Source organism: Tupaia chinensis, unplaced genomic scaffold (assembly GCF_000334495.1).
Source record: "Tupaia chinensis unplaced genomic scaffold, TupChi_1.0 Scaffold000647_1, whole genome shotgun sequence".
Classification (NCBI taxonomy): Eukaryota; Metazoa; Chordata; class Mammalia; order Scandentia; family Tupaiidae; genus Tupaia; species Tupaia belangeri.
In genome coordinates, this window is record NW_006160168.1 from 2,399,972 (window position 1) to 2,425,294 (window position 25,323).

Genomic DNA, 25,323 nt, shown 5'->3' on the forward strand with positions numbered 1-25,323 from the left:
CATTTTCTTTCTCTCTCTTCCCACCCCTCTCTGATCAAATTAAAGTAAATAAATAAAGTCAAATAAAGTAATAATTAAAAAAAAGAAACTAGTACCACTGTTATCAAATGTGTACAGCATAAAGTCATGTTCACAGTTGAATAAGATGAGTATGTCCATAACCTTGATTTAATTACTACAAAGCATACTGTACTTCACAAAGATGTACACTTATATGTAAACCATGAATTACAATAAAAAGTGTTTTTCTATTTTTTTTTTGGAGAGATTTTCGCTATAGGATGCATGCGCTTGCCACGCAGATAGAGACATAGAGACAGAAAGCGAGAAATCACCCCCCAGGGGGGATGGTCACGCTGTAATCCCTTCTCCTCCATTCTCTTCTTGGGATCTTGGGCACGCATGCACACGCACCCGGCATGAGTTTTAAGTCGACCAGGTCCGGGAAGCGAACCGCGGTCGACTATGTGGGAGTCCAGCTACACAGCCATTACGCTAACTGCTGGTTCCCATAAAAAATGTTTTTAAAAGAAATAATCTCTCGGGACCAGCAGATAGTGGAATGGTTACGTCTCTGGAATCTCATGTTGTCGACTGTGGTTTGAGTCCTGGATTGGTGGCTTAAAACTCATGCCAGTTGCATGTATGTGTGTACCAAAGATCCCAGGAGCAGAATGGAGGAGTAGGGTTTGCGCCATGGCCATTCCCCCTGGGAGGTGATTTCTCTCTTTCTGTCTCTCTGGCAAGCGTATGTGCTCTATAACAAAAATCTCTTAAAAAGAAAAAAAAAAAATCCCTTTGTAGATTTTAGCAAACTCCCTAGAAAACAGGTACAGTCAAGTTTGAGAACCCCTTCTCTAGTAAATCTGAGAAAAGTAAAAAAGAGTAGCATTCATGCTTATGCCTTCCAAAAATTACTATTAAAATTCCAAGTATATTTCTTTCTAGTCTTTTCTCTATTCATATACCTATGTACTTACATGTGTTTTCCTTCTAGCCTTTTTCCTACACATCTTTGTATATGTTTATACTTTTTAGAAAAATATATGATCATGCCATATAAATTTTGTAGTCTACATTTTGACCTTCAATATTTTGTCATGACCTTTACTCCATGTCATTAAATTTTATTTGAAGACATTTTTAATTACAAAGGTACATATTCTACCATTCTGTGAATATCTCATAACTTTTTACCCCTTTAGACATTTGAGTTGTTTCAACTTGTTCAGGCAGAACATAACCAACACTGAATGGAAACATGGTCGTTGTGAATATCTATTATTATTTTCTCAGTATAAGTTTATTACTAGGGCGGAATTACTGGATTGAACAGTGTGAATAATTTTTTTTCTTTTTTTGGAGAGCTTTTTGCTAAAGGGCGTGTGCGCTCACCAGACAGACAGAGACAGAGACAGAAAGCGAGAAATCACCCCCCGGGGGGATGGCCACGCTGCTATCCCTTCTCCTCCATTCTCCTCTTGGGATCTTGGGCGGGCATGCACACACACCCGGCGTGAGTTTTAAGCCACCAGGTCCAGGACATGAACCGCGGTCGGCTACGTGGGAGTCCAGCGACATAGCCATTATGCTAACTGCTGTTTCCCAATATTTTAATAGTTCTTAATATATATCATCATATTGCCTTTCATGAAAGACACCAATTTGGACTCCAATCAGCAAGGTAGGGGGACTTTTCACTCTTCGAACCCTGGCCAGCCCTGGGAATCACAGTCCTATTGGATTTGTGCTATTTTGATAAGAGGCTATTTCTGAATTGCAGACGCATAAGATACACAACTTTGTCGTAATACTTTGATGTTTTCTACACATCATATTGGCCTGCAAGTGTGTGTTCACAAGCCTAGATAGTAGATAATTGTCTTTGATCTTCTCTCTCTTCTTTTTTTCTTTTTCTTTTTTTTGGGGGGGGGGCAGAGAGAGGTTTTTGCTGTAGGGCACATGCGCTCACCAGAAAAAGAGAGAGAGACAGAGAGACAGAAAGTAAGAAATCACCCCCCCCTCCCCGTGGGGGATGGCCACACCTCAATCCCTTCTCCTCCATTCTCCTCTCAGGATCTTGGGCACGCACTCATATGCGCCTAGTGTGAGTTTAAGCCTCTGTGTCCGGGACTCGAACCACAGTCAACTACATGGAGTCTAGTGACATAGCCATTACACCAACTGCTGGTCCCGATCTTCTCTCAATATAGAAGTTAGGGTTATTAATTTCTAAAGTTCACTCTTCCAGTATTGCCTACCTCTCTTCTGACAGATTCTACAAATGTTATTGAAAAGCAGTTGCAGCTCTTCCAAAAATGTGCTATGGAATTAAAATAACTGGACACTATAGATAGATGGAGAACCCAGGTAACTCATACTTTAAGGATTAATTAAGGAGGAGAGGGCATTCTAGGAAGATAAAAACAAATTATTTCTGTCTATAGTATGTCAAATCAACTAATTAATACTGTTATTATATTAATATTAAACTTCGCTAGTGAGAAAATGTGAACAGTTCTGAGATAGAATATTAAGTAACTACTAAAGTAGCTGAAAGAATGTTTTAACTTTAGGGTGACAATCTCATATGTTTAACTTCAACAGCTGTGGAGAAGACTGATTTATGGTAACTTATTATTGAGTCTGTACAAAGGAGCAATACTGAAAATTAATTTTTGGACATACATTTGTTTTAGTTTGTGTTGCATTGAGCAATGACTTCTCTCTGGGCCTTCTGAGGCCCCCATTGGTATTGACATTTCCAGCTTCCCGGGAGGAAGAAAGCAAGAATTGACCCACTCCACTCAGGGAACCTACTCAGTGAGGTCCAATAGACTGCTACTGTATAGCAATATCTCTGTCCTCTGTGAAATGAAATTAGTGTTATGAATTTTATTTATTTTTTCAATCTTTTTGCAATAGGGTATGTTGGCTCACCAGAGAAATACAGAGATACAAGAAAAATGAGAAGTCACTGCCCAGGGGGGGATGGCCACAGTCTGCTCTCTTCCAGTCTCCTCTCAGGATTTTGGAGGTCCAGGACTCAAACTGTGCAGTCAGCCATGTGGGATCCAGCACCTTAACCTCCATGCCACCTGCTGGCCCCCTTAATTTTAACTTCACTCTACTTTTGATCACAGACCTTTGAGAACCTTATGAAATAAGGCCCTTTCCTCAATAGAGTGCTGCCATGCAAATTTTGTATTCAGTTCCAGGAATTTTTAATTCCTGAAGAGGTTCCTGTTTCAGTCAAATTGTCTTCAAATACACCTTTTCCCCCCTTCATAGGTTTCACTTAAAATGATAACGAAAAGAATATTTTTAATATTCATGATGCTTTCCAGTTTATAGAACCAAATTTTTGTAACCACTTTTTGGCTCCTACCCACAGTCCTATCATTTAACACTACTACTTCACTTGCAGATGAGGAAACTGAACTCAGCAAATCACAAGGATTTGCCCAGTTTTTCCATCGAAGTCAATTCATGGTACTTGGGATCAGGAGCCAGGTCTGCTGGACTTAGGTCTGTACGTCCTGACATCACGTGAGAAATAAAAGGGAAATCTGGCAAGCAGAAACAAGATTGCCTGCCACATGTAGATGTGGGATCCAGCACCTTAACCTCCATGCCACCTGCTGGCCCCCTTAATTTTAACTTCACTCTACTTTTGATCACAGACCTTTGAGAACCTTATGAAATAAGGCCCTTTCCTCAATAGAGTGCTGCCATGCAAATTTTGTATTCAGTTCCAGGAATTTTTAATTCCTGAAGAGGTTCCTGTTTCAGTCAAATTGTCTTCAAATACACCTTTTCCCCCCTTCATAGGTTTCACTTAAAATGATAACGAAAAGAATATTTTTAATATTCATGATGCTTTCCAGTTTATAGAACCAAATTTTTGTAACCACTTTTTGGCTCCTACCCACAGTCCTATCATTTAACACTACTACTTCACTTGCAGATGAGGAAACTGAACTCAGCAAATCACAAGGATTTGCCCAGTTTTTCCATCGAAGTCAATTCATGGTACTTGGGATCAGGAGCCAGGTCTGCTGGACTTAGGTCTGTACGTCCTGACATCACGTGAGAAATAAAAGGGAAATCTGGCAAGCAGAAACAAGATTGCCTGCCACATGTAGAAGAATGATGGGGAAATCCTACATGAATGCCAGTTTTAAAATATGAATGATTTATTTTACAGCCGTATCAACTCACAAAATAAAGCAAATGTGGTGGTGTGTGTTGGGGCTGCTTACTGCTCTTTGCAGGTTAATCATCATTATAAGTGAAGGAGAGTTCCTTCTACCTCATCTTACCTGAGACCATAGCTGGGACCACAGCTATCAAATGTCCAAGAAGAGAATCTGATGGAAGCAATGTAAAATGCTATTTTACTTCATTGGACCTATTCACCCCAGCACATAAATCAGGTGCTGCTTTTGCTGGAGCTATTTGGCAGACAATTTCCGTGCTTTTAAAAATATTTTTAATTAGGGGCCAGCAGGTGGCATGATGGTTAAGGTTGCTGAATTCCCACAGGGCCGACCATGGTTCAAGTCCTGAACCTGATGGCTTGCTATAATGTCCCATCCAGATCTTCTCATTCTCTCTCTGTTCCTCTCTGGTCTCATGAAAATAAATAAATAAATAAATTGAAATAAAATAATTATTTTTAAATTTTTTAAAAAAAAATAAAAAAATTTTAATGAAAATTATGCTCATCTCTCAACTAGGTTAGAAGAGTAATACTTTTTAAATATGTATCATAAAAGAGCAAGGCATTGCATGTTTTAAATGAACAAAACACCTCTTTTAAAAATGCGTTGCTGTAAAGGCCAAGCAGACAGTTTCCAAGATGACAGTGTGGCCTTGCATTCCCTGCAGAATAAATTTGAGAGCTGTCATGAGACATCCCAGCTTACTTTGATTGCATTGATAATGCACAGAGAGAGCAGCAACCTCAGACCGAGATTCTCAATCCATTTAGGGCTTTATAGACTGTCATCCATAACACAGACAGAGGAGAATGGGCCGCTGGCATGCTCTTGCCACAATGGAATCATGCCGTTTTAAGTAAGATCCACTCTTTTATACCAATTAGCATGCACCATGTACTCTGAATTTGTTTTTGACAATTCCCTCTCAATGTACTATAATCCCTTTTAATTATGAAAATAATCTGTGCTTGGAACAGCATGGATTTGCCAAAGAAATAATATTTTACCCTTTGTTCTGCTGGTTCAAAGCCCTACCCCACCTTAATTTTCCCTCTTGGAAGAAATCAACATTAGTAAGTCAGTATGTTTTCTTTACTTCTTTCTTTAGATAAATATTTATTCATATATATATATATATATATATACACACACACACACACACACACACATGCACACATATAGGTTTTCTTTTTCCTGTATTGTTTTCAAAAATTAGATCATAACAAACATAGTACACCCTTAATTTCTTCTAAATTATAGCGTAGATCTCTTTTCAGGTCAGTACATACAGATTTAATACGAAATAGCCTTTCGTAGTATGACTGAAGCATATATTATTCCACTTATCACCAGGTGGGAAGCATTCCAGTTGTTGCCATTGTTTAATTATTGCCAACATTTACTCTTACAACATAAGCACCATTTTATAGACTTTATGTTCATTTTCCACTCAATAAATTATGTTGCTAAAGAAATGAAAAAGTAGGAACTTTCCCATTGTTAGCCATTATCTAGAATCATGCGCTTTTATAATTAGTAGCCTTGCATATCATAAAAAGAAGTAGACATCTGTATAGAATAGCTCTTTCTGTATGGAGTGGCCCTAAAGGGGCTTTTATTTTTTGTTGGACTCATTTGTGGTTTGCTTCCATGTGGGGACTCACTGCAGAACAGAGGTGATCTTTCAGCTGCTGTAATGTCCCATCCAGATCTTTTCATGAGAAAAATCAATTACCTGGGATTGGCAAATCTGGTATACTAATGATAGGCTACACAATCAGCAGGATTTTCCAGTTGTACCTTGTTAGATTTTTATGAGAGCCTGCTATTAGCATGCCTTAATTTAAAAAGCTCTCTGTGGTACTATTTTGAAATTCGAAAGGGAGGGAATGCTGTTTTGATGACGTGAAAAATTTGCCCAGATCCCCTTCGTTGCCTGCTATGTGATAAATGATGCTTCTGGCCACATGTTTTAGAATTTTGAGTACTCAAGAAGAATTCTTACGGTGTGATTATGGAAACAACCAATTTCCATAAGTGAAAATGAGCATGCTTATTAATGGGGCTGCAATTGCCCATTGCATTCAATCACATTTATAACTAGCAAGGAGAACGATTGTTTTGCTTGATTTAGTGTTTACACAATTACAGTTGCACGCCAAAGCTTGCAGTACTAGAGGCTCTGGAAAGAAGCATATGTGGTCCTTTTGCAGGTAATAAAATGGAAAATCCAATTTGCAATTGGAGAATAAGCCTCTGAATGATATATGATCTTCATAGCAGCATCGGTCAGAGGGTCACCGCTAATCACGGCACTGCCTGGCTTCCCCAGTGGCCTGCGCCTTCCGACTGAGGAGTGAGCAAAGTGAATCTGTGTCTGGGAGCCAGCCAGCGTGTCTGTAGATGCACCACTTTCTAGCTTATTAGATCCTCTTTGTCACAGTGCTTAATCCTGCTGCCTGATCCTTGTTAGAACACCACCAGTGCGCTGCTCAGCCTTCTAATAAAGGGGATGGGTGAGGGCTCCTAGCTCGATGCACTGAAGCGTGGGGCGTCAGAGCGCGTGCAGGCTGACTGACAGTGGGCTGAGATGCTTCCTGCATGTTATTACTTAAAAGGGAACCTACCTCCGACAGCTGACAGGCGAGCCCTGCCGAGGCAATGTAACTTGTTGCTAGACCGATATGAGATGGGTGTCATCTTTTCACACAGTATAATGGCCTAGCTTTACTCTAATTATATTAACCCTCTTCTGAAATGGCTGCATTCCGCGCTGGCACAGAGTGAGGTAAGAGAACCCTGAGACAAATAGCTTGGGAGGATTACAGCTACACAGAAACAGGGATTGTGTTATCCACCATTGACATTAACTCGAAAAAAAACAAAATAAGCACGTCTGATTACGCCCAGCCCTGGTTATAACTCCTGAGAGACATTGCTCAGTGTGGTTCATGCAGTTTCCATCTCTGTCATCTGTAATACTTTCTTCCTTTAAGGTTTGCCATGCACATTAAACCTGGTTTTCATGGTTCTTGGTTAGGGAAAAACAAAACAAAAACAGCATTGAACAAAAAGCTATTTCTTCTTTTTTTCACTCTCTCTCCCACCCTCCCCAGTGAACCAAAATCATTCTTTCCTGTTAGGCTCCCCAGGTCATGTAGCTCTGAATCACCTGTGAGTGTGAGATAGTAGCATTATTTGGTACTAAAATAAATAAATGAGGTGGGGAAGAGCTGGATTACCCTCCCTGCCTGCTAGAACGTGCAGATGGGTATGAAGTAATGCCTATGAAGATACTCAGGGTCTTTTCTGTTTACTCTGACTTTCAGACATCAGCGTGAGCCTCTTTCTCCCTGAAGGGAGTTTGTCTAGCTCGCATCCAGTGTCTCATGTGTGCTCCAGTTAGCAGACGTCATTAACAATCCTCTACGCCTCTTCTGTCTCCACTGACAGCACCCAAATAGAGACATCGCTTGGGATTGACAGATCTCCAGGGGGTTAGAGGCTTCAGACAAAGGGGCCTAGAGAACATGACTGACCTTTCTTGGCATTATTCCCCGAGGTTTTGTCTTCTGTATGTAGCAATCAGGGAGCATAGAACTTGAGTACATTGTTTTTAAAGAATTATTACCAAGAAGACTGCAAGCTTAGTAAGAGGCTGTGCATAAGTTAAAGCAGGTTGTGTACATTCCAAGGTGGGTTTGTAATTTGCTGGTAGTAGAATGCAGAATCTTTCTTGCCCACAGAAATACACAGCTGTACCTTGAGTTCAAGGATGGTCTGTTAAAACCTGTTTTACTCATTAGTACTGATACGCCCAGATTATCAGGGCAAGTCTTGGACCCTGGCAGAAGGGAGCTTGTGAGTCAGCTGGGAGAAAGGCATCTTTTCCCCTCACTGTCTATATCACTCATCCCTGGGCAAATCTGGAACAGCCGAGGTTCATCTGTGACGTCCTTCCCAGATCCTCTGGTCTACGCCTATCACACACTGACCAAGGGCCTACACATACAGTCTCATCAGAATGCTCCATGCTCCAAACATAGCTACCTTCTGTTCTCTTCCTGTCTTCTCCCTAAAGTAAAAAGAAAAAGAAAAAAAGATAAGAAGAAGAAAAAAATTGTACTTTCACATCATCATCCAAACCAGATGCTAAAAAGAAAGTAGTCCAGTTGAGTTAATGAGTAATTCATGGTAATGTGTGAATAACAAAAAGCTCTGATGCTTGTGTAACAGGGTATGGTCCTATCAGCTAGAAATTCAGACCGTTTCTCAGGAGTATCATCAATGTTAGGGGATGAAGAGGAAAGATTTTTAGAGCAGAATAGCCACTAATGGGGAGATCCTCTACTTGGGAGTTAGTTCGTGCCCTAATTCTGTTAACATGCCATCTAAGGATTTATAGCTTTTTTTTCCCTCCACGTTGGGTTACATGTGTTTTCTAAAAGGCTCTGTTATTTTTTTCAGTCAACGCATGCCAGTGTGAGTGGACAAGGCTTAGAGGCAGGAAGATGACAATATATTTCATAGGTTATTTCTTTCCTTTCTCCCCCCTCCCCTGCCCAGATAGCTTTCTTTTGCCATAAGGCACATATGTTCACTAGAGAGAGAGAGACAGAGACAGAAAGAACAAAAGTGAGAAATCACCTCCTAGGAGAAATGGCCACACCACAATCCCTTCTTCTCCACTCTCCCTTCAGGATTTTGGACACATACACATACCCACCCCAGTGTGATTTCCAAGCCTCTAGGCTCAGAATTCCAACTGTGGTTGGCCATATGAGAGTCCCCCTTAACTACCACACCACCTGCTGGCCCCACACAGACTGTTTCTGAAGTGACAGTTTTAAGAAAAATGTAGTTACATACAGCACCTTATCCCCCCAACTTATTATTGAATTGCTGCATGGTGGTTATTAGCTAGTATGTAGGCCCTTCCCTCAATAGCCACATGCTTTCTAAGAAGAGTAGATGACACATATATCCCTTGTGTAAAATGGGATATCAGCAATACAAACTTCTGTTTAGATGGATGACTTCTTTCCAGAAATTTACATTATATTCATTTTTAGGAAAAGGGGAAATTAGACAAAAAGGCATAATGAGGAAATGGTATGAAAGAGAGGACATAAATAGCAAAGGAGATCCTAAAAGGAAAATAAAAATAGAGAGAAAAGTGAACAAGACATCAGTTTCATTGTTGGAGAGCTAAAAAGCCCTCTCCCTGAGTAAAGGTAAAATAAGGATCAATGGCAGCCCCTTGCCACCAAGATCAGACCCAGGGAAGATCCTCAGCTAAGCAGAATCTGTGTGACCCTTAGGTTTGCATGTTTTTTGCCTTGGGCAGCTTTCTGAATCACAGTGTAGAAAACCAACTCATTAATTTCTCAGGTGACTTAATATCTGACTAATGATGTTTAACCATGAAGATGAGGACATTGTCAATATTGATCATCTTGGAGAGCATCGTATCTGCTTCTTTTTATATTTAATACCAACAAATTTCTAGTAGCTTTAGCAATACCAGGATGAATGATTCTTTCTTAATATTTGGTGATAACTGTTTTCTTTATGTTTTTTTTTTCTTTTCCCATCTTTCTGAATAGTTCCAAGAAGAAAAAGAGAAAAGAGTCTATGTGTGTATGGATATATATATATATATATATATTTTTTTTTTTTTTTTTAATAAGGTTGTGTTTTTGTTTTTTGCCATCGGGTACATGGGCTCACTGAAGAGAGACGGAGAGAGGGAAAGTGAGAAATAACTCTCAAGGGGGGATGGCCACATCACAACCCCTTCTCCTCCAGCCCTCCTCTCAGGATTTTGGGCATGCATGCACATGTGCCCGTCATGAATTTGAAGCCACTGAGTCTGGAACTTGAGCCACAGTTGGCCATGTGGGAGTCTTAACCACCTGCTGGCCTGAGTATCTGCTCTATTTTTATTATTATTTTTATTTATTTATTTATTATTTAAAGGAACATTGTACAATGTTCCTAGTGAAAATGTTCATTTATTCTTTCACTTCCCAAGTGCAAATCAGCTAGGAAATTATTTACTTTGTGATCTACTTGTATTCTATAGTATGTTTTCATTATCCTTTGTCAGTTATAAAAAAATAGGCAGCAGAGTCTCAGAACAGGACAAGCGTGTTACTTTGCTTGTGTCTTGGGAAAGATAATTGCTGGGTGTCTATGTTTGAACAGCTCTGGGCTTTGCACCAGGAGTCAGAAATGGACTTGCTCAGTAGGACTTGTAGTGAAAGTTCTTCAGTGAGGCCGCTGCCAAGAAAGCTACTTAGATCTCTGCTGTTTCACTTCTCTGTCCCTGGGTTTCTCTTCCAGAGGCAGGCACATTATGGGGAGTTCTTTTACACATTGCCTTCTCCATTTTTGAATGTACAAAAATAAAAAAAAAAATTAGATTTAACTGATCATTAACAGATGAAATTTCAGATGAGGTGGTGTTTGCTGGCTTTTTTGTGCTACCTTCATGAAATCATCCTGGTTGATCTCGGTTGATATGTAACCTTGAAAGTATCACCAGACACTGCAGAAAGATTACAATATGAGATTTGGAGTCAGAAGTCCTAGGTTCAAGTCCCTTCGCTGACATTTTCTAATCTTGGACAAGTTAGTTACTAATTTTTCCACTTTTCTATGTCTTCTCCTATAAAGTGATATTAATAACAGGCTGAAGGTTTGCTGGAGAATTAAATGAGGAAATTATTTTAAAAGGCAATTTGTAAACTGATGAGAGCTATACAAATGTTAGTCTCTATCATTACCATGTTAATGAGATTCATTTATTGCTAATCTGAGATGTGCTTATGCTACTTGAATAATGGAGTAATTTGATTGACTAATCTTACTGTCTTCATTCATATTCTACTTTGGTTCATGGAAAAGCGATGTTGGTCAGATTGGGCTTAGATCAGACGTGATGTACGTTGATACTTTCAAGACAGAATTCTAGGGGGGTTTAAATGTTGTCACCTCTCTCAATCTTGAGCATATTATTTTAGTGTCTGTAGTGGATATCTACAAAAATAAGACATATGCTGTATTGGCAAGAATGCCTTCCAGATCTGCTTCCCTCCTTCCTCCTTCCCTCCATCTCTCTTCCCGTTTTATTCTCTCCTTTGTCCTTATTTTCTTGGGCAAGGAATTTCTTGGGCCAGGTCTGGTTGGTACCATTGCTTGCGTACCCGTGATGACTTGTGGTAATACATTTTAAAAATAAAAAATAAGTCAGATGACCTCAAGGTACTTAGAATTGTGCTGTGGTTACAGAATAGGACTTATTAGACCAGGTCTGTGTCAGACAAAATGACCTTCACCTTTTTTTTTTCCCCCTCTTTATCTTTTCAGGAAACTTGGATCTAACTGGTCAAAAGCAGGTCTTCAAAGCAGAGAACAATCCCTGGGTAACCCCAATTGCCGACCAGTTCCAGCTTGGGGTATCTCATGTGTTTGAGTACATCCGTTCTGAGACATACAAATAGTAAGTAAACCACGATTGTGTAAAATGATAAACCGTGACTTTACAGTATTTATAATGATGCCAGTTTTAGAAACGATTGTGCGATATCGTCCTACTGGTGGCAATTAGCACATAGCATTTTTAAATGCTTTATTAAAAACCACATGTGGGGGTCAGCCCCTAGTCTAGTGTTAGGGGAGTCTGATCCTACGTGGCCAACTTGGAATGCCGGCTCCAGTGGCTTAAAAAGCACCAGTGCCTGTGCATGTGTGCCCAAAATCCTGACAAGAAGTAGAAATGGACGGATTGTGGCAAGACCATGCCTCACTGTGTGTGGGGGTGGGGGTGGGGGGAGTGCTTTCTTCTTCTCTGTCTCTCTCAGGCAAGCATATGTGTGGTATTGGCTCTGGCAATTAAAAAATAAAAACCACGTGTGGTAATTGTCTCTGCTGTTTGTAGATTATTTTCCATTGGCATGTTCCAGGGAATTTTTACCAATTTTGTTTAAGGAATTTGTAAAGTGTTAAATTAATTGAATATTCATGGCACGAAGGAAATTTATCAGACACATTAAATTCAGAACATATTTTTTTCCTTCTGTGAATGCAAAGAATTGCAAGTATTATGAACAAAATTGTTAAGCGGTTTGTTTACAAAATCAGCAGAGAATACTAGGAAAGCATCTTGCTATTCTTCAGAAGCTTTTATTCTAGTAAGATGACAATCTCTTAGGAAGAAAGGAAAGGCAAAGAATGAGGAGGAGGAATCAGTCAGCTTAAAGTCACAGTGTCACGATACCTCGGGTCCTCACTTCAGGTTAAGGGGAAGTGTGAGACGCCATTCCTGAAACCCAGATATTTCCTTGCCTTTTTTCTGCAGCGTCTCAGAATTGGAAGATTTCTACCACTTACTGGCACTTCTGTTGTTAATTAATATTCTGCCATTATTTCCCCCCCCTTTTCTTAGCCCCCAGACAAACTGCCATTTATCTCTGTGTTTAACTGACCCCTAAAGCAGAATTCTTGTATAGTTTGAAGAATCCATGAAAAATATCTGGAAAAAAAAAATTCATAGTTGGATTTAGTCTGTTTGTTATGTCTAGCACCAATTTTTGAAAATTTGAATATCCCAACAATTAGTCACATTCAGTTAAAAATCTCTTTTTGTGTTTTAGTATCCCAGAAATGCCCCACCTTCAACACAGCCTTCACTGAATCTGTCTTAGGGCAGTGGGTCCAGCTTGACTGATGGGACAGAACCTCCACATGTAACTGGCTGGCTCTGGTCCCTGACCCTCCTGCCTCAGTGTGTGTTCCAGCTTGGCTATGTAAGGCCTGCTATGGCCATGTTTACATCTGACCGAATCACAGAGAGGCTGAGCTGTGGAGAACAAGGGCATTCAAACTAAATTCACTCAAGTTGTCAAAATGATAGCATATCTTCATAGATAAAAGCAGCTGGAAGCATGGTTTAAATTTTTTTTTTGTTTTGGGACCGGCAGTTAGCATAATGGCTATGTTGCTGGACTCCCATGTAGTCGACCATGGGTCACATCCGGGACCCAGTGGCTTAAACTCACGCTGGACGCGTGTCCATGTGTGCCCAAGATCCTGAGAGGAGAATGGAGGAGAAGGGATTGCAGCATGGCCATCCCCCCTTGGGGGGTTATTTATCAGCTTCTGTCTCTCTGTCTTTCTCTGTCTTTCTGGTGAGTGCACGTGCCCTATAGCAAAAACCTCTCCAAAAAAATTTAAAAAAATTTTTAGACTGTACCCTGACATTTACAATGTAAGTCTTTTAAGATTTACCTTAAGAATCAAATGAGGTCAGTGTAGGATATGTGTCATTGTTCCATGAGCCATGTAGATACATGCAATTATAGATTCCATTTTTTTAAATAGAAATATAACTCAGACTTGGAAATTCTTTAATTATGAATATGTATGAAAAATAATTGCAAATTAACCAATTATTATTCACTTCATTCCTCTTTAATTGTCCACCATTGCTGATGGGAGTTTTAGACAAAGCTTTAATTTTCTATTAGTAAATGAGGAGCTATACAGAACTTGGTTTATCAGGTATCTTTGGGGAGAGAACTTCTATTTTTTTTATTTTTGAACTTAACTTTTTAAAAAACATTTTTCATTGGTTGTTTTTCATTTCTCTTTGGTTTGAGTACTTCTGGTTTTCCTGTACAGCCATGAATTTGTGTTACACATGTCCTAACTGACTATGTCTTGGCACTGCATTTTGATATTTCCATTCTAACATTGGGCGCTTTCTGGTTTCAAGAATAACTGCTTTTTCTTGTACATGTTGCCATAACCTTAGGCAAGAGGTACATTGAACCTGTACACACAGATGGAAGAGCGACTAAAGTTCTTTCAGCCCTTCTAAACAAGAGTCTCATTCCTAAAACAAGATGCTTTTACATGAATGGCTACAGGCTACCATTTAAGGCAACTTAACCAACTTCAGTAGGGAGTGATGCGGGCCGTATGGGAGAAGTGCTTCAGATCTAGGACACTGAAAAGGCACAGAATCCCTCCTAGGATTCTTTCCCTGGATGAAGCTGTTTCTTCCTTTCACAGAACCATCTACAGCTTCCTTTGCAAACCCTCAGTAATTGTCTTCATGGGTGTATGTGTGGAGGGAGAGTTTGAAGGGCAGGATGCTAGAGACAGGGCAGAAATCATTTGTATGTATGGAGCTATTGTAAACCGATTACTTAGAAGCCAGTAGGCACATGTGAACATTAATTGCTGGGGTTTAGTGTCTATACACAGCATACTGAATGGATGTGTAAGTTATGTATGTTGTATGTGTGTTTTAGTTTATCAGTGATCATGTATTCATTCATTCTTTTACATTTATTTATTTATTCATTTATTTTAATTTGACCTGAGCAAGACAGAGAGAGAGAGAGAGAGAGAGAGAGAAAAGGAAAGTGAGAAAGCAAGCCAACAGGTCCAGGCTGCAAACCGTGGTCAGCCATGTGGGAGTGTCCTGCACCTTAAATAAAATGCTACCTGCTGGACCCCTTCATTCATTCTTTCAACACTTACTCAGTATCGACTGTGTATAGGCAGTGTGCTGTTTGTACCATTGCTACTTTTTCTGTTAGCTTATAGACTCCTTTTCCATGGTATAGGCTATTTTTCTATATTCTACATATGATAATATACAGAAAAAATAGGCTAGTAAATTCCTGTTCATTCAAAATTGGAGAAAATACTCTTGTTTCTTATTCTAGTTAACAAATTTTAAATTTACCATAGATTAAGTTATAATTTACAGAGGATTAGAATACATTGACTGTGAAAGTAATTGTAATTTCAATTTCATTTTTAAAGATTAAATTGTGAGTTTATGGATTTTATATTGCCTCAGAGTCTTTATTAAGCAATTAGGCACCCTTGCACACTATTACAAACTATGTCTATTTTTTTAATGGTGTTTTTTTCAACATGGTTAGGATTCTGGGTAGACCACAAGTTTGTTACTTTGTTTGAGCTCGGTAGGTTATTTAAAAGGGAATACATGAGATGACGTTTTAGTCAGTACTGTATTTAATGTATATATTCTTAATAGACGACAAGTTTGTTACTTTGTTTGAGCTCCTCGGTAGGTTATTTAAAAGGGAATACATGACATGACGTTTTAGTCAGTACTGTATTTAATGTATATATTCTTATCTGTGTTGTTAGCAATGTATTTTGAAGGTTGGGTTAATCTAAGAATTTGCCTTGTAGCTTGGCTTTTCTGTTCCTTTTCCATCAGAAGTACCGTATTAAATTTTCTATGGTTAAATCAACATTAAAAAGCTTACATGAGCATGGGACAGCCATTGTTCCCTTTCTAGAGGGACCGCCTATACCCTGTTTGCTGTTTGTAGAAGTGTGTAGATGAGCTGCTTCTAGGAAGACACCCTTGGAATGTGCTTAAGGGCAGGGGTATGCTGGGAGCTCTTTTCTCCATGGGAAGAATAGTAACTACTTCCTCTGTTTCAATTTTCTGTTCTCTTCTCTGTGTCTTGTTGAAGCTCTTACCACTCTCTACCCTAAGCGACGATACTACCCCAAATGAGGACTGTTATTGGCTAAATGAGACACTAAGTCAAACTCCTAGTCTTTTTTTTTTTTTAACACCTGTACAAAAATATCACCATTGTATTTCACCAGATCAATATACACTGATTTTTAAGCATTTCAGGTCCTCCTTTATATGGCTAGATATGAGTATATCTTCCTATAATTAGATCCCAACCTAATGCTTGATTGTTTTAAGCAGCCATTTCATAATTAGAGAAATTTTAGCTTTCTTCCCAACTGTCTGAAGAAATGTTACCCTAATTAGCAGGCATTTGGCTACTTTTTCTTTTTTTTTAAGTTGTACATGTGGCATCCTTCATGGAGGGCAATTTATGCATGATACTTGTTTTGTTTTTTTTGTTTTTTTTTTTTAATAGCTAATTTTATGTTCAGTGCCTCGGTTTTAGATCTTCTATTCTAAAACCTATAGCTCCTCACTGTCACTGCTTTGTGTTTTTTATTTAAGTCACATATACCTCCATCGATAAAGATGATATATTTATACGAGTATATGTGTGTGTGTATATGTATGTAAAGACATATGCCTTTAAACTACCATGGAAGTATAGTTTGGTTTTAGCATTTAAAATACCAATGAACTGCCTTTCCTTTTTTTATCTTTTTCTTTTTTTTCCCCCTAACTAATGAACCTGTTACCTAAATGAGAACAGTAAACAACTAAAGAACTTACCGAAATGGTTTATTTTCCTTCACATCGGAGGTCGACTTTCATGGTGACCTCTGTCTCCTCAGCACATCCTCATGGCCTTCTGACTAGGGCCGCGACAGTAAGAAGATGGATTATCTGATTTACAGGCTCTAATGGACTCCAGGAAGAGACATGGAGGTTTGAAACAAAACAGTAAAATCTGTGTTTAGGAAGAATTAACATACCCAGAGGTGATTTAGCTTGGTGAGGATACGAACATGTTTGGTTACGCAAGGGGGTGTGTAGGTAGGTGTGTCTGCTAGGAGCCACGGAGACTGTTCTGTGGAGTACATTTCTGGCATTAATCATGTCCTCCTCATTTCTCAAAGTGGAGATTGCTCTTTGTTCCTCTGTCGTACTTTCTGCAAGGGCAACATATTGGCCCGTGTCGCTGCCCGCTGTAAGTTCTTCTTTCTTTTAAAGTGAAGCAGTGTGGTCAGGGCCATTGCTGAGGAGCACGTGCCGCAAGCGTGTTAGCATTTGCAGTCGGCGGTTGAGTTACGCAGTCACCTTTAACTCGTGATTTGATGGCGCACGTCTCGTTTGACCTTTTTTATTTCTGTGAAGCATAATTATGATGGAATAGTCACCACTTGTTACATTTCCAGAAGGTAGATTTTCCCTCCCAAGATGGGCAGTCATGTTGAAGTCAGGCCCCATGACAAGATTCCTTGTGAAAGGGAGGAACTCACACTTTTCACATTTCCATCAAGCAAGGTGGAGAGCTACCACAAGCCATTCTAATAGCTGACAGGTTAACTCTTGTCATTGTGTTAACCAAAGAAGAGGGCCGGCAAATGTTAGGCTGAAAATGTGTGGCTTGAAAGAGGCATTTGGAAAGCAGGTGGCCTTATGAAGGCTGCCGTTTACAAGCTGGGGCATGCTAAGGTTCATTCCCAGCATGACATGACTCAAAAGAGGCTTCCCCAGCTGTCCTTCTTCCTGTCTTGGGCCTTTCTTTTCTCTAAGGAAAGGTGCCCCAGTCTTGTGTGTGTGATTTGTGTCTGTGTGTGTGTGTTTTAAAGTTTATTTAAAGTTTATTTCTTCCATAAGAGAGAAAGAGGCAGGGACCCTCAACAACAACCTCAGACCGCAGTGCATGCCTACCCTTGTAGCCTGGATCACAGGCAGAGGTGAGTGCCCGTAAGGACAGCAGGGCCGTGTGTACACCTGGGCCCTCCACTTGCTGGCCTAGCCTTGCGGAGCTTTGCATTACTGCCGTGCCGCCAACTCGTCCCGTGTGTGTTTTATTTTTTGCTCTTAAATAAATACAAGCCATATTCTTATTCTATTTTTGTTGTTGTTTTTTGTTTTTTTTTTTGCTATAGGGCATGTACACTCACCAGAGTCAGAGCGCGAGGAAAAGTGAGAAATCACCCCCACACACACCCTCCCACACCCCTGCCTGGGGAGATGGCCATGCTGTAGTCCTTTCTCCTCTGTTCTCCTCTTAAAATCTGGGGGCACGCATGCCTAAGTGCCAGCATGATTCTCAAAGCGCTAGGTCCAGGACTCATACCGTGAAGTTGGCCAGGTGGGATCCAGCTGCCTTCATGTCTACACCACCCGCTGGCCCATTTATTATTCTTTTTTGAACGGAAACATTTGAACAAAGTAATGCTTGATGACTACATGGCCAACAAGGATATAAAAAAGTGCAGAATTTCTCTTCATCAGACATCTAGCAACGTAAATCATGTGTCAAGAAGAATATTTTTTTGAAGCTCCTGGGTTTTGTTTCTCAAGTTGTACTTGTGGAATTAAAGCTAAGTGCTGTTTTTGTCGTTTTTGTTTTGTTTCGTTTTCCTGCACAATGTGCAAATCTATTACAAGGCTATAATGGACATAAATGAGCTTTATTAGAGAGCCACCATATCCTCTAATGGCTGCTGAGTCAGTGGCCTGGAAGTACTTTAAATAACTTCACTGATGTATCTGGTCCACCAAAAGGCAAGAGTATCTCAAAACTGATAGGTGAGCCCATTCAATTTCAGGCAGCCCTGTGCAGAAAGAAATCATGACTACAAACTTATTATTTTCTGGTAAGGTAGAAGTGAATGCACAAAACCAGTAAATGGTTTTAGAAGTGTCTTCAGAAAGATGGAAGAGAGGGTTAACCAGCCAGACATTTTTAGCAGTTAGTGAATTTTAGCAGTTAGTGACAATCAATATGCAGAACAATTTAGACTTCCCTTTTCATGGTTATGTCAGGAAATAGCTCAAATTCAGCCACAGAAAAATAGCATTTGTGTGTAGCAACCATAAATATGAAGAATCATCGTTTTTAGGTTTTTGATATAAAGATTGTTTTTATTTTTAAAAGTTGACTATGTGCGTTGTTTCTACTAATTTATATTTCTTTTATAGATGCTACATATGTATATTTTGGTTTCTTTTTAAACTTAATAAATGTATTATCACATTTCCTCCATAATATAAAATATGATTCAAATTTTTGACATCTCTGCACCTCTTTGCATGCAAATATGTGCACTTAGCCAATACTGCTAAGAAGTATCAAAGAGAAAAGGGAAACATAAAACATGGGGTTTTTTGGTAGTATTGTGTCACATCACTTATGTTCACTTTATTTTTATGCTTACTTTAAATGATAAAATTATATATCACTCCTTTTTTTGCAGTTAATAATTTTTTTAAGTTTTTAATCTTTTTTTTAGAGGTTTTTGCTCTAGGGCGTGTGCGCTCACCAGAAAGACAGAGAGACACAGAGACAGAAAGCAAGAAATCACCCCCCAGGGGGGATGGCCACGCCGCAATCCCTTCTCCTCCATTCTCCTCTTGGAATCTTGGGCACACATGCACATGTGCCCAATGTGAGTTTAAGCCACCAGGTCTGGGACTTGAACCACAGTCAACTACATGGGAGTCCAGCGACATAGCCATTACGCCAACTGCTGGTCCCAAGTTTTTAATTTTTTAATGTGTGTGTGTGTGTGTGTGTGTGTGTGTGTGTGTGTGTATGAGAGAGAGAGAGAGAGGCTGCCTCCACCCCTGAGGAAGATCCGGATACCATGACCCACCCTCAGTCTCGCTAACCCAGATCATGGGTGTCCATGTGTGCCTAGTGTGCTCAGGGAGCTCCCAGAACACAAGCCCAGGACCTTTCTTCCCCACGTAGGTCCAGTTGGGTTACCACTGTACCACTGCCTGGTTTTATTCTGTTAGTAAATATGTTACAAGTGCAAGAAGTCGAATATTTCTCCCACTGAATTAGAAATGAAAGTAAATCAAAATGTAATATCAACTGTTGATCTTTAATTTAGTCGTTCAACTATTTCTGTGTGTGGTCATGAACTATTAATTACCTTAGTAATAAATGAACTCCACCCTCCATAAGGTAACAGAGGAACATAGACTATTTTAGAATGAATCCATAGCAGCTTTCTCTTTATTCTTAGTTTTTGGTAGATCACTTAATGTATCTTGTATTTAAAAGCATTTTTTTTTCTTGTCCATTTTATAACTTGGTAAGCACTATTATTTATGTATATTTTACAGGTAATTAGTATTTTCCTTTTTTTTTTTTTTTTTGCATTGTCACTACTTGTTTCATATATAAAGTTTTTGCCAGCTTTTGAGGCTTTACTTTTGTATAATTGTATAGTGCATGCAAAATGGTGCAGGTTTTTAAATAGAAGTTGTTTCCCATTGGACATTTCCAGTACATTTGGATTCTGTGAGGTGTAGTTGGGAATCTTCTGTTCCCCAGACAAATCAGTGAAAGTCAAAGACGAACCTTCCCAGAGCTTAAAAACCAGCGTCAAGGACCTAGCAGGTGGCGTGGTGGTTAGGATTCCCACATGACTGACCATGGTTCAAGTCCTGAACCCAGTAGCTTGAAAATCATGCTGGGCACATGTGCATGCATGTCTAAGATCCTACGAGGAGAATGGAGGAGAAAGGATTGTGGCATGGCCATACACCCCAGAGGTGATTTCTCACTTTCCCTGTCTCTGTCTCTCTCCTCTCTGGTGAATGCATGCAAAACAAAACAAAACCTAAAAAAAAAAAAAAGCCAGCTTTAGGAATCTAGCTGGTATTCCTAAAGCCAGTTAGTGAGCCTATTTTATACGTATTCTATTCTGGAATGTTTTTCACTCTGATGTGTCACAGATACAAATCCAAACTTGGAAAAGGACTCTTCGTATGTCTGTGATCATTCCTTCCCTGCTGCTTCTGGTCCTCTGACATGGCCAGGCTCCAGCACACTGTGCTTGCCTGAGAGCTCTGCCGAGGACGGTGAGATGAGTTTCGAACAATGAAAGCGAGCTCCGTATTTGGATTTTATACCCAATGCAGTTTATATTTTATTCAGTGACTGGTATGCTGAACATGAGCTGTAAAGAGCAGTGAATAGCTATCAGGCAGAGGTGGCAACAAAACCATGACTGCTATACCAAAGGGAGAAGAGAAATGTTTATTCTGAACTTGGTACTACCAGAGGCTTTTACGTAAGACTTGAGTTATCTGGTTTTGTATTGTTTTAATTTTTTATTCATGATAGAGTATGTATACAGAGGTAAGAGAATCAGAAGAAGAAGCACCCTAGACAGGGTGTCGTCAGACGCTGGGCTTTTCCCCACCCCTGCAGCTCCTCAGGGTCGTGGACACCCATGCGCATGTGTGTCTGGTGTGATTTCAGATTGATCTGGGGATCCAGACCGGGGATTGGCCATGTGACCTGCAGCACTGCAGTTCAGGCTGTGTCTCCATGCAGGGTGTGACACAGGACATCAGAGAGCAGAGCAGTCCAAGTCTCCCTCTGTCGCCGACTTGTCCTTCCTGCTCCTCCCCATTCCTTCCCACCCCACCTCCCACTTGGCTGTTGACGATCAAGTTCGCATCGGCTCCGCTTGTGTTATCCAGCCCATAATGTACAACAAAATACATTCCAGTACGAACTGCAGGGAAACAGAATATGGATCATTGGTCTCATTGGACCGGACAATAAGCTAGACTCTATCTACATTCCAGAGGGATGTGTGTCATGTTACTTTTCCTTCAAGGGGAGTTACTTTGAGTTCTTTTTCTGGTGATATTCGTTTGGCATAATCATATTGTAGTATTTGATATCGACCTACTCAGGGAAGTGAAATCGGTCAGCTCCACATATTGATAACCTTTATTAACTCCCAGGCATCGTTGAGTTCAATGCTTGATGCTTTTCATCCAGCAAAGATGAATTACTGCCTGAATTTGCTGTTTTTATTTGAGAGATAAATTAAAAAGTGGTGCTTTTATAACCAAGCAAAGCTGTCTGTGATTTCTATTCTTTACAGAGTGGTATCTTGTTTTATTATACACTGGCTTTTTATTGAACTCTAGTCTCTTATTCTGGTAGGGTATTTCTGGAAGGTTTTTAAAAATTATTATTATTTTTGGCAGTTAAGGGTTCTTCTGTGTTGTTGGGTATTTTGGTTGAGAGTACATATTATGAAAAGAGTTTCAATCGAGTTTATTGGATAAAAAGCCTAAACACGAGTTATGTTTACAGGCATTTACCAGTATCCCAATTTATTCATCAAACATTAAGGAAATAACTTTTCATATTCTTTTTTTTTTTGGAGAGGTTTTGGCTACAGGGCGCATGTGCTCACCAGAAAGACAGAGAGAGACAGAGAGACAGAAAGCAAGAAATCACCCCCCAGGGGGGATGGCCACACCGCAATCCCTTCTCCTCCATTCTCCTCTTGGGATCTTGGACACACACGCACACGCACCCGGCATGAGTTTAAACCATCAGGTCCGGGGCTCGAACCACAGTTGACTACATAGGAGTCCAGCAACATAGCCATTATGCTAACTGCTGGTCCCATAACTTTTCATATTGTGTTCTGTTGTATTTGTGTATTACTCCATACATGTTTTTAATACTTATGGTATTGAAAAATGTTTGTGGTCAAGTTGTATTCTGCTATAATAGTTTATTTTTTTTGAAAGGTTTTTGCTATAGGGCGCGTGCGCTCGCCAGACAGACAGAGAGAGACAGAGAGACAGAAAGTGAGAAATCACCCCCCAGGGGGGATGGCTACACCGCAGTCCCTTCTCCTCCATTCTCCTCGCAGGATCTTGGGCACGCATGCACACGCACCTGGCGTGAGTTTTAAGCCACCGGGTCCGGGACGCAAACCGCGGTTGACTACGTGGGAGTCAGAAACATAGCCATCATGCTAACTGCTGGTCCCTTTAATAGTTTATTTTTTAACAGTCTCATTTGGAACATACATACCTCCTTCTTCAAAATGTACATTTAATTTTCCCTCTGATTGGGTAGTGTTTTTTTAGAGATTAAATTATCATCAAGGTTTGGATTATTTTACTTGGCAAGTTTACTGAGTAGGTATGTGGGCTTTTCCTCACTTAAGCTCTTATTTTGTCTTTACTCTTTGTGTTAGTCTGCTAGGACTGCAGTTATCATAACAAAGCACTATTAACTGAGTGGGCTTAAAGGGCAGAATACATTGTCTCACTGTTCTGCAGGCTCTAAGTCCCGAGGAAGCTGTCAGGAGGACTGGTTTCTTTCTGAGGGCTGTGAGGGAGGATCTGTTTCTCTCTCTGGTTTGTAGACATTTCTTCTCCCTGTATGTCTTCACTTCATCCTCTTTCTGTGCCATATTATATCCAAATTTCCCCTTTTTCATAGGGACACCAGTCATGCTGGGTGAAGGTCAGCCCTAATAACCTTATTTTAACTTAAATGCCTCTATTAAGACCCTGTCTTCAAATGTGGTCACATTCTAGGTATTGGGTTAGGCCTGCAGCCAATGAACAGGGAGTGAGAAGGTAGACACAGTTCCACCCACAACACTGCATTAGCAAAGGCCTAGAAGGAGCATGCAGTTCTCTATCAGTTTGTCCACATCCTTCTCTTTACTCTCTTCTTCTGTTGTCCTGTTCACAGAGACAGATATTCTGTTTATTAGTGAATGCATATAAATGACTCCCTAAGGCAGCGGCTCTAAGCGTTCCCAGCACTAGGGACTGGCCTTGTTGAAGACAGTCTCCCCTTGGATGGGGAGCAGAGTGAGGTTGATCTCAGAATGACCCAAGCACACCACAACCACCGTTCACCCCATTTCCACCACTGCCATATTACAGTATACAGTGAAAGTTTCAAAACAATAGGTGCCATGGCCCCATGAAAATCCAATACCCCTGCTGATCTGACAGGGAGTGGCTGAAAACAGTCAAAGCCTGGCTTGACCGCCTGCCACCCATCCCCTACTGTGCCGCTAGTGGGTGGGTAGGTGGGGAGAACAGCCACAGACTGGCACCAGTCAGCAGCCTGGGGCTTGGGGACCTCCGCGCTAAGGTTCAATCTATCCCACCCCACTCCCACTCCCACACCTATTGTAAGCTTGGCTCAGAGTTGTGTGTTCCTCTAAAACATGTAGGTTAACCACTGTTCCATTGTAGGGCCACGTCAGAGGCCCCTGTTCCTGGCAGAGGGGTCATTGTTTTCATATTTAATCTTTAAGAGTAGACCGTGTTGGGGGCCAGTAGGTAGCATGGTGGTTAAAGGCTCTAGATTCCCACATGACTGACCATGGTTCGAGTCTCGGACCTGGTGACTTGCTTTCTTGTATATTCCCTTTCTCTTTCTCTCCCCTTCTGTCTCTTTCTGGTCAAATTTAAAAAATAATAATAACAGTGAACTAAATAAATAATTTGAACAATAAAAGAGTGGACCATGTTAAAACAGAAGATGATTAGAATCGGAAGATGCCCTGGGAAACAAAAGGAGCTAAGAAAATCTCCCTCTTTGTCGTGTTTGGCTAGAGAGTGTAGAAAGGGAGGGTTATGTAGAGAATGAACCACCGGACCCAATGTTGTTTTCTTCTTAAGAATATAGAGGAAAGGATGCAGTGTGGAGGACTTCTGTGTCCACTTCGAGTGATGAGACTCCTTCCAGTACATGTGGAAGCCTCATCCTAGTACCTTTGCATGCTATGTAATAGCTACTGAAGTTTTGCTCCATAAATTGTGATGTCAGAGATTTCCAGCCCCATCTCGTTAAAGAAAAAAAAAAAAAAAAACAACTGTGTCTGGAGCCCTGGTAGCATTTATGTATGTTTCTCTCTCTCTCATACCTGTCTCAGGAGATCTCTGGATTAATAGATCTCTGGTAAGATCGACTACTAATAATGGGGCATAGAATTCTCTTCCCATGTAATTAAAGCCGATTCGCTTTCCCAGCATGGAGGGAGCAATCAAAGATGGACTGTATATTTTCCTATGATATACCCTGCTGTAAAGACACAGTGACTCTGCCTTGATGCTCCAAGGAAAAAGAAGGGAAAATAAGAATCTTAAACTTGTTACAGAAAAAAAGCTCCAGGTACATACTGATTGACTTTTATTATAAACCTTGTCTTTTTAATCAAAATATGTAATTTGTTCTTTTTGTTTGTTTACAAACGCCTACATATGTGGTAAATGATCTCATTCCATGTACCTCCCCATCTTTTTTTTTTTAATAAAGAATTCTTTATTTTTTCTCATTAATTTTTAATTTGCTATAGGGGGTGTGCACTTACCAGAGAGAGAGAAAGTGAGAAAGCGAGCCGACAGGACTCAAACCAGGGTCAGCCATGTGAGAATCCAGCACCTTAACCACCATGCCACCTGCTGGCCCCCAGCCTCCCCATCTTTAAAGTGAGATGTTTAAACTAGATAATCTCTAGGGTTGTTCCAGAAAGTATTTCTAATTCTGAGCTCGCTATTCATTTATTTATTTTTGAAAACAAGTTACTGTCTATATCAATTCAATATATTTTTTTTTAAATGTAGTTT

General features: G+C 40.2%; 1 protein-coding gene across 3 annotated transcripts in view; it reads left to right on the forward strand.

Moving 5' to 3' along the window:
• RSU1 (Ras suppressor protein 1) overlaps nucleotides 1-25,323 on the forward strand; it is a 244,137-nt gene that overhangs the window by 119,489 nt on the left and 99,325 nt on the right. For all 3 annotated transcript variants that reach the window (XM_006159748.3, XM_027776246.1, XM_027776247.1), the window contains exon 8: nucleotides 11,595-11,727. In XM_006159748.3, the coding sequence (XP_006159810.1) occupies nucleotides 11,595-11,727 (133 nt within the window). The remainder of the gene's footprint in view (nucleotides 1-11,594; nucleotides 11,728-25,323) is intronic.